This window comes from Dryobates pubescens, chromosome 10 (assembly GCF_014839835.1).
Source record: "Dryobates pubescens isolate bDryPub1 chromosome 10, bDryPub1.pri, whole genome shotgun sequence".
Lineage (NCBI taxonomy): Eukaryota > Metazoa > Chordata > Aves > Piciformes > Picidae > Dryobates > Dryobates pubescens.
The window spans coordinates 21322243-21332251 of NC_071621.1; the positions used below are offsets into that span (position 1 = coordinate 21322243).

The 10009-nt window shown below is 38.4% G+C and overlaps 1 protein-coding gene across 1 annotated transcript in view; it reads right to left on the reverse strand.

Moving 5' to 3' along the window:
* Positions 1-8481, reverse strand: part of FRY (FRY microtubule binding protein) — a 196155-nt gene extending 187674 nt beyond the window's left edge. Inside the window, exons 1-2 of the mRNA XM_054164677.1 lie at positions 8252-8481; positions 3784-3882 (exon numbers count right to left, since the gene is read on the reverse strand). Coding sequence (XP_054020652.1) covers positions 3784-3882; positions 8252-8456 — 304 coding nt within the window. The 5' untranslated portion in view covers positions 8457-8481. The remainder of the gene's footprint in view (positions 1-3783; positions 3883-8251) is intronic.
* Positions 8482-10009: the final 1528 nt, after the last annotated feature.

Here is a 10009-nt window from a genome sequence, read left to right on the forward strand (position 1 = left end):
AGAGACCAGCCCCCACCTGGCTACAACCTCCCTTCAGGTAGTTGTAGACAGCAAGAAGGTCTGCCCCGAGCCTCCTCTTCTCCAGGCTAAGCAACCCCAGCTCCTTCAGCCTCTCCTCATAGGGCTTGTGCTCCAAACCCCTCACCAGCTTTGTTGCCCTTCTCTGAACACCTTCCAGCAAGTCAACCTCTTTCCTAAACTGAGGGGCCCAGAACTGGACACAGGATTCAAGGTGTGGCCTAACCAATGCAGAGTACAGGGGCACAATGACATCCCTTCTTCTGCTGGCCACACTGTTCCTGATACAGGCCAGGATGCCATTGGCCTTCTTGGCCACCTGGGCACACTGCTGTCTCATGTTCAGCCTACTGTCAACCAGTACCCCCAGGTCCCTTTCTGCCTGGCCTGGTAATTAAGATGGATTTTATTACACACCCATCTTCAGGCAAAGCAGTCTCTGAACCTCAACAGATTAATAAAATACTAATTTTTAAAATTCTCATTGAAATTTAGTACATGTTCAGGAGTTCAGAAACTCCTCAACTTTTTGTTGTTGCTATTTGAATTCAAGTACAGTAAGGCAGCAAAAAAAAAAAAAAAGAAAATATTGTGAATTTTTATTTCAGAGATTTCAAGATTATCAGGTGAATTGCTCAGAAGGCAAATCACATCCTGGGCTGCACCAAAAGCTGTGTGGACACCAGGCTGAGAGAGGTGATTTTGCCACTTTGCTCTGGTGAGACCTCACCTGGAGTACTGTGTCCAGCTATGGGACCCCCAACACAAGAGAGACATGAACCTGTGGAGCAGGTCCAGAAGAAGGCCACAAAGATGATCAGAGGGCTGGAGCACCTCTCCTACGAAAAGAGGCTGAAAGAATTGGAGCTGTTCAGCCTGGAGAAGAGAAAGCCCCTGGGAGACATTATAACTACATTTCAGTTTCTGAAGGGGACTTACAAGAAGGCTGGGGAAGGACTTTTTAGAAGGGCTTGTAGTGATAGATGAAGGGTGATGGGTTTAAACTGGAACAGGGTAGATTTAAATTAGACATAACGAGGAAGTTCTTTACATTGAGAATGATAAAATACTGGAACAGGTTGCCTAGGGATATCACTTAGGCCCTGTCCCTTCAGACATTCAAGATCAAACGTGATGTGGCTCTGGGCAGCCTGATTTAGTTTGAGGTGTCCCTGCTCACTGCAGCAGGGTTGGACAAGATGACCTTTGAGGGTCCCTTCCAACCCAATGCAATCTGTGAATCTGGGAATTTAACTGAGGTACAGTATGCTCCTATTAAATGAATAGGGATAGGTAAAGCATAAAAAGCTGAAAACAAAATAGTTTCCTACCAAATGCACTCAAGCCTACAGATGCATCTATAAGTAAACAAGCACTCAGAAGAAACATACTTTCAGTGATTTAAACACAGCCCACAGAGCAGTCTGACTGTCAAGAGAGCACACTTCAGCGCTGCTAACCTAACTACATTAGCTTTTGTGAAGATTGCACTTGAGAAGAGGAACAAAACCTACATCAAGAAGAAGGTTAAATCAAAACCATTATGATAACCTTTAAGCCTAATTTTTATACAACATTTCACTTGGCTGATAAGACTTTGATTCCAGCAGATGCACCTCTGTAAGAATTTAAAAGCAATGTCTGTCTTTCATGTAATGAAATTATCTGTATTTCTGAATTATCTGAAAAAAATATATAATTGCAGACAATCTTTCCAATCCATCAGCACAAATGCAATTCTAAAGAATTACAGATGGGCCTATTTTTACAGACAGTCTGCTCTTTAAGGTGCATCTTAGATAAAGAGAATAAAAGATTCCATTGTCTCAAGACAGCCAAAGAAAGATCTAGTAACAAATCCTGTCAACAAACCCTCATGGATTTACTTCACATGAAATACAGTTAAGGCTACTACTATTTGATGTAAAGAGTGACTGGCTTGATCTTACATCTTTTAAAACATTTTGGTATGTTTCCTATTTTTGCTAACGTTCCTTAGGATCTCAATTTTCTATTTGAAAATTCAATGCATATTCTATTAACATACTTTTCCTGCAATATGACTAGTGTTGAATATTAATTCAGTGCTCCTTCTGGGAAATTATATAATTGTACAAAAGAAAAAGCCTGTTGTATTTCCCAGAGGGCAAGCATTCAGCACAAGTTTTAAGATTTCACTCTACACTTTGATCATTATCCTCTGGATAAGACATAGCAGAGAACCAAAGGGTCAGATTGGCAAACCACATTACTAAACCAGATTCCTTTTCACATCCTGTTTCTATGGCAGCATGTACAGCAACTTGTGCTGAAGCCAGGAAGCAAATACCGTGATGTCTTTCAGCATAGTGGTCTATAAACACTTAGTCGTCATAAGACTTGAGGAATGTTATTGCGTGTAAGACAAGGTTTGCTCACGTGAACCCTGGAGTCTCTGCTTTAAAGCAGAATCTCAACATCTGTAACAAATTATAGTGGCATTCTATACCTAGGAGTCAACTAAAAGGTTTTTTAAAAAACAACAGATGAGAAACCAAAAATCCAACCCATGACAGCATAAAAGAGCTTTTCCTATCTTAACCTCACACTCCTCCCTGTCTTCCCCTCACCTTCACACTTAAGTCACTCTTTGATAGACATAGAACTTCCTTTATGTCTCAAATGCAACTTATTGGTCAGGCAGCACCTTTGTCACTTGTCTGTAAGAACATTAGAAAATCAGTCTCCACAGTATATAAAACACCAATGAACTCAATAAGAAACCAAGCTTGACAGCATGCACAGAGTGAATCCAGAGCCTCCCTTTGAATCACTGACCAATCCTTTCTAAAGGAAGTAACACTATATAAATTTAAAGACCTAAAATGAGAAATAGTGTATTAAGTAGTACATGTAGAAATATGCAAGTGAGAATAGAAATACAGGAGGTTGAGAGAAAAGCAACACATTATCAGTTAACGAATTTCTATTAATAAAGCAGCGGTCATTCACCCAGATCAATGGGTGGACACACACTCCATCAGCAATATGCCAGTATTATAGCATGGTAGCACATCCTAACACAAAGCTCCATAAAACACAGTATCATACAGAGCCAATGTCAATTTCCAATACAAACAGAAAATTTTAAACTGTGACAGCCCTCTCTCCTGGCACTTTCAATAGACAGAAGGTCTTGCTAACAGTTTTAAGGCGAAACCAACTCAATGATTTAAAGTCAGGAAGGGAAGACAAGAACTTTGGGCCAAGTCAGTCTTGCCTTCCCTTCTGCTGTTAGTGGATGATACTTGTAAAATGCAGCACCAACATGAGCCATTCTACCAAACTTCAGTGTGCAGGGAGACACTAGGGTTACTACAAGAGAACAGCAATTATCCTATGCAGATTACAAGCATACATTATCACCACACAGTAAAATTTATTCAGAGAGGAGGTAAGATATTCAAATCTTCACTAAATTAAAATACTGAACACAGATCATTAGAACTTATTTAAATCAAGACACATAATGTACCCATGATTTTAAGCGTCCTTATTAGAAGTAATTAGATTTTGGCAAGCCTTTCCCAATTAACATAGCCAGTCAAAAGACAAAAGCATCATATATATACTGGCTGTTTTATCTCTGTGTTTCATGGAAAAATAAATAACTTATTTGTATTACTACTGAATAACTTTCTTTTTTATTTTTTCTTATACAAATAACTTTTTAAGTTATGTTCAGTATTTTAATTTACATACAAATACAGTGTCAAATCAACTTACTTATTTTAGAAAGTGACTTTGCTAGACTGTATGCTGGTCTGAACTCCAGAAATGCTTTGAGAGAGTGCCTCAAGACTTCTAACTGTGACAGTATTTTCACTGGAAAAAAAATTAAAAAGCAATGAATTTGTTACAGAATAGCTATTCTATTGTAAAATCAAAGACCAGCAACCCACATTCTTACTTTGCATAGGTATATAAAGTACTGCTAACCACTGGCCTTTGTTAGATAAACTCACAGCAAACCCACAATGCTTTTACAGAAGAAGAGATAACGTGTTGTCCCCCAGTATACATAGAGCTTATTTTGGTTGTGAGGACAATGCTTGAGTCACAGGCATAGGCCATGAAATGGAGGTGTGCCTCACCCTGGACGAGGCAGACAATTCAAATAAGTTTTCCTCAGCTTCTGTCCTTCAAAACTGACACAGTCAACAAATGTGACTCAACAATAATGCAGGCTACAGGCTATTTGCATATGAAATTGAAGAGGAGAAGAAAAAAAGCCCCCAGGATAACTGATAGCAGCACTAGAAATGGATTTTCAATGTTACTTACTTAAGCAAACATCCCCAGCTCACAATGCAAATGGCTTTCAAGTAGAGCTTAACCTTCCTTTTTTTTTAAAGTATTTTGACTTTTGTAATTTCTCTATTTGTTTGTTCCACTGACTTCATAAGATTAACAATCCCAGCCAAAATCACGGATTCATAGAATTGTTTCAATTGGAAAAGATTTCTAAGCTCATCAAGTCCAATTGTCAACCTAACCACCACCATTAAATCATGCCCCAAAGTGCCATGTCCACACATTCCTTTAATATCTCCAGGGACAGTGACTCCACCACCTCCCTGGGCAGCCTATTCCAATGCCTGACCACTCTTTCCTTAAGATATTTTTCCTGATATTCAATCTAAATCTCCCCTGGCACAGTTTCAGGCCATTTCCTCCTGTCCTATCACCTGATGCTAGAGAGAAGAGATCAACCTCCACATCACTACAGCCTCCTTTCAGGTAGTTGAACAGAGCAATAAGGTTTCCTCTCAGCCTCCTCTTCTCCAGACTAAACAATCCCAGTTCCCTCAGCTGCTCCTCATAAGACATGCGCTTTGCAACCTTCAACAGCTGGAAATGCTCCAGAGAAGAATCTCACATGTCTTTGTTGTATATAAAGAGGAAACTTGAACAACATCAGAAGGCTTCTTCCAAAAAGAAGTGAGTTAAAGCTCATTCTACATTTCCCTAGATTAAAAATAGTAAATTTGGACTAATTTTCTCCAGGCTGTTGTGGTTATGAACATGAATCAGTATATATTTAATGAGGTTTAGCTAATTGGTTCTAATTTTATGTGCCTTCAGTTAGTTCAATACACCTTTCCCAGGTACTTCTGTAAAGACATGGCCTCAAAAGGCCTCTTCGTGGCCCACTCTGTATTACAATTCTTTCTCTTCTCAGTAAGAAGTCACAAATTTATCATCAGGTTATGACATGAAACCATTCATTTCTGTATGGCCCTGACAGGTTAAGATTTAATCATGGCTATGATAGTAGGCTGAGCTGTTAGGGCATGTTAGCAGATCTGTATAAACTGAACTAATTAAGGTGATCAATGTCTCTATCGACAGTAAATGGCCCTATAATGTTGATTATGCCTGTGTCATTGTTTGGAAAAAACCACCAAAACCAACCACCCTATGATAGAGTAACAAAAATGTAGGTATTGGCAGTTCCTGCTAACCAAGCCCTGAAGTACTCAGCTGACCTAAACATTTCAAATTTAAAGAACAGGAAGAAATTAAGTGCTTCGTTGAAAGAAGCCAAAGGTATCTCAGTGCAGTGTATCCTTTCAGCAATGGCACAGTGCTTATGTGAATTACTATTTCATAGTGACAGGATAGACAGACATGTCACTCTTCTCAGATTTCAGCTTTCATTTTTAAGGGGTGAGCTTCTAGCTATCATGGTTAAGAAAAAATTGTGAACCTGGTTCCTCACATGCAGGATGCCTCTCTGAGTCTGCACCAAGTCTGAAATGACTCCCAGTGTATTAACCAACCTGTACACTTGCACCTAGATGCCTTGATGTGCCACTATTCAATATTTTATTAGTTATTTAAAATAGAATAAAAGGAAAGAAAACAAGATGTACATGACTTCAGACTAGATTACATGCATGTCCTAAAACTAGGATAGGTTCATGGTGATAGACTTAAGCAGAGATGCAGGGATTAGAAGAATGTGGAGAGTCAAAATCATATAGATTTAAAGTATTTCTGTGAATAGATGACTGGGCTGAAATAAGGATGTATGAAGGATCACATTCTTCAGAGGTCTTCAGCAGTGATCCAAAAGACTGCAGAGCAATCTCCATATATATTTAATAACTATTTATCCATCTAAAGTGCTCAATGTCAGGTTGGACAGGGCTTTCCACAACCACATCTAGTGGAAGATGTCCCATGCTCCTGCCTTCAGCTGGGGTTGGAACTAGGTGATCTTTGAATATCTCTTCCAACCCAAATCATTTCATGATTTATGATGCAGCTCTATTTCCATTCTATCCTACATTTACAGCATGAGACAATGGTCTAGAAGGCTTCAAGCTTACTTTGTTAACCTGTTTTCAAAAGCAAATCAAGTAAAGCTTCTCCCATGCTGCTGACCTACCAAATGAAAGACTACACCCATCTTTCCATCATGCTCCATCAATTGCTTATAGCACACAATTTGCATTACCTCTGAGTTAAGTGCCCTTGAGTGTACAGTAACACAGCTGCAGTGGATTTCCTAAGCGTAATGGCAGCGTTCCAGACACACAAACTACATTAAAGTGCTCATATCTGATGCAGCACAACTGATGGAGTAGTACTGCTTGTGTGCTAATTTGGGAGAGTGGAAAAAGAACACAGAGAGAAGGAAGAATTGTATTAAAAAAGAAAAGAAAAATCACAGAATAAAGAAGTCTGAGTGGACACAACAGAGTGTGGGTGCTGGAGACCAAATACAAGGCTATTTATGGTTTGTCTAACAAAAATGTTGATGTACATAAAACAAAAAGTGAAAAGCTATGGGAGGGAAAAAAAGGCCAAACACAGAAATAATTGAGGAAGAAAAGCTAGCTAGAAGACAAAAAGCAGAAACTCAGAAAGAATAAGATACCGAGGGTCTATCCTGTCCAAAACAATGTCCTTTGACAGTCACCAACAGACCACATCACCTCAGGAAGATCTTGTCCAGGCACTGGGAGCCTAGGGCATGTATGAGTCACCTGACTTAAGATCCCACAAAGCTTTTTGCATTATTTTAAGCCGGTGAAGTACAATAGGAAGGAGGAAAAAAGCTTCACTTCCTAAGGTGTTGAAATACTTCAAATACCTTAACACTGGTACAATGGAGGCTCTAAATCCCACAAAATGCATGCTGCTCTGTGTCATCTCTTAACACAGTAGTGTTTCAGCTCATGAAAAAGTACCCCTGTAAATTTAGCTTTCATTGAAAATATAATGTTAATATTTAAATAATCAAACCCCCTTTTTTAAGATACTTCACAGCCCCCTAGAAATTTAAAAATCTTCAGTTTAGCCTGCAAATGGAGATATCTAAATTAAAGAAACAGTATGGTTTTGTTTCTATAAAGCATCTAATTTCCTCTGGTCACCTCACAGAAACACATCTTCAGTTTCAGCAGGGATGAGCTGATACCAAGTTTTTTCCCCATTAAAACCTTTTAAGTAAGTAAATATGATCTGATTGTTTTGCAACAAATCCTTTGCTCCTACTCTGTTTCTTATTTTTAGGCATATTTCAAATAATTAGAAACTCCCCAAACGAATCAGACTTTCCATTAGCTTGATTGAAATCCACTCTTACACCTTTTCCTACTTCTTAACAACTAGAGAGTTAAACTGAACTGTTAACTACAGACATTGCAGGCTTCAGTGCACACCAGGAATTCAAAGCATGCATTTGACTATTTAGAGATGTTAATTCTGGCTACACACAAAAAAAAATCAGCCAGACTGAAAGAAGTTTGTCTATCCCAAAACCATTCTCCTCCAGAAAAGTTTTGAGATACAGTATTAAAGAGCAAGAGAGATACTTACACTGCAGCTACTGACTGCATTACTATGTAAGTGGAGTTGAGGAAAAAGCAGTTGAAAGCCCTAGAAAAGCAACTGGGTTTCTTTAAATGGTAAGTATTTAAAAAAATAAAATAAGAATTCCCCACAAGCAAGCACCGAAAAAAACCAGGATGAACAAAGTCTCTCTTTTTGGTTCCATCACTTAAAATCTAATGGCTGGAATAGTTAACATAAATGGGGTTCCATCTAATCTATCTTGTGAAGACTGCCTTAAATTTTAAGACTGAATCAATTCTGACTGGAATCAGCTACTGAATCCTTCAAATATGACTAAAAAAGTTTAAAGGACATCACATCAACATATTATTGACATAGCACTTCCTACCTGAAAATACAGAAGGTCTTTTCTTAGTACGCCTCGGATGTATAGGCTCTATGTTCCTAATATTTCTGTGAAACTTTCCTTTGGAATCATTTTCTAGCAGGATGTCTGGTGGCAGGCTTCTCCATCTTGCTGATCTATAATGAGTCTGATAGGAATTCAGTTTACTCTTAGTTCTAGGGCACAAGTTGCTGTCGTCGACTGCCATTATAAAGCACTAACTGCTAAAGCCACCCCAGCACAAAGCCAATCTAAACATCCAGAAGTATTTGGACTAGTGGTTACAGATCCAAGCAATCTCAGATGTTCTCATGCTTAACTCAGGCACTCGTTGGGGAAGTTGAGCAAGTTGATAGGCGTGTGCTGGAACAGGTGTAGAGTTACTGCATCGCCCCTCCTTGCATCAGTGAAGCAGCACAGGGAGGAGACAAGCTACAATAATTCGTCTGAAAGTTTAAAGGTAATTAGGAAGTTCAACAAACCTGAGCTCAGCAGCAGAATCTGTGCAAATGGAAGAGTACAATTTAATGCGAGGCACTCTCTAGGGCTAGTATGGTTTATATAATACCAAGAGCATTACTCAGATCATTTTATTAATAGTTCATTAACTTGGCAAGACAAACAAGTGTTGCTAAACCTTAAAAAAAAAAAAAAAAAGAAAACAAGCAGAGTGAAATATAAAAAACCCAAACCACCAAAACAAACCCCACCCCCACCTACCCCCCCAAAAAAAACCCAACCAACCCCAAAACCCCACCCACATTCCATCAAACCAACCCAAAACCCCACTGGTCAAGTCCCCAGCCTATGAACCTGTCTGGGGAAAGGTAAACCTGTAAACAGATATTCAGGTTTTAAGTCCTGTCCTTTGACAATGTTACATTTTAAACACTGTTAAACACTCCAGAGCACAAAGGTTTTTATCACCATAGCTGTGGGTTTGGGGTTTCTCTCCCACAGAAGCAATAATGTTTCTTTCTACTGGAGTCAGAATCAAAGATACCCCGCTGTGACTGATTTTTCTCTCTATGCAACTGCTGACCAATAAAAATAAGTAATTTAAATACGAGTTTGCCAAAGACAGCCATAAATTCTCTATGTGACTCAAAGCCAAGGTGCTTTTTTTTGTTTTGTTCCACATACTAAAATGCATTTTTTGAGTCCCCTAAGGATACAATCTCCCTTTCTCAAACATTCAGAAAGAAACAACAAAGTCTAACATTTTCTGTGAACCTGCCAGTTTTCCTAACTTGAATTTTATCATAAATGAGACAAAATAAATGAGTAAATTAAAACTAACATACTTTCTAACTACATACATTATGCTGTTAAACAACGATAACTTTTAATATGGCAAAATGAGTAAGTAGAGTGGTAATTCAAACTGAGAATAGCTAATGTTTCAGCCACGAATACCTAGGGCAAACTGATTTTAATACCTTAATAAATCAAAATAGAGCTTGATTTATATGAATCACTTAAAACACTGAAAGCATTAAAGCCTTAATTACTTTCCTAAAGATAGGCTGCAGTGTATGACTGGTGTAATGACCAAGAGGTTTGCTGCTCCAAGAAAGAGTTTTTGCATGAAACTCAGTACAGCTGTTATTGTTACAAGTAATAAACTGTTCACCTACATGCTTTCAGAAGGGAAGAAGGGAAATTATGTATCTTTATATATATATATATATATATATATATAGTAGCTTTAAAAATATTTTATTGTGTAGAGATGCAAATAGAGTCCTAGAATTTGTTTTC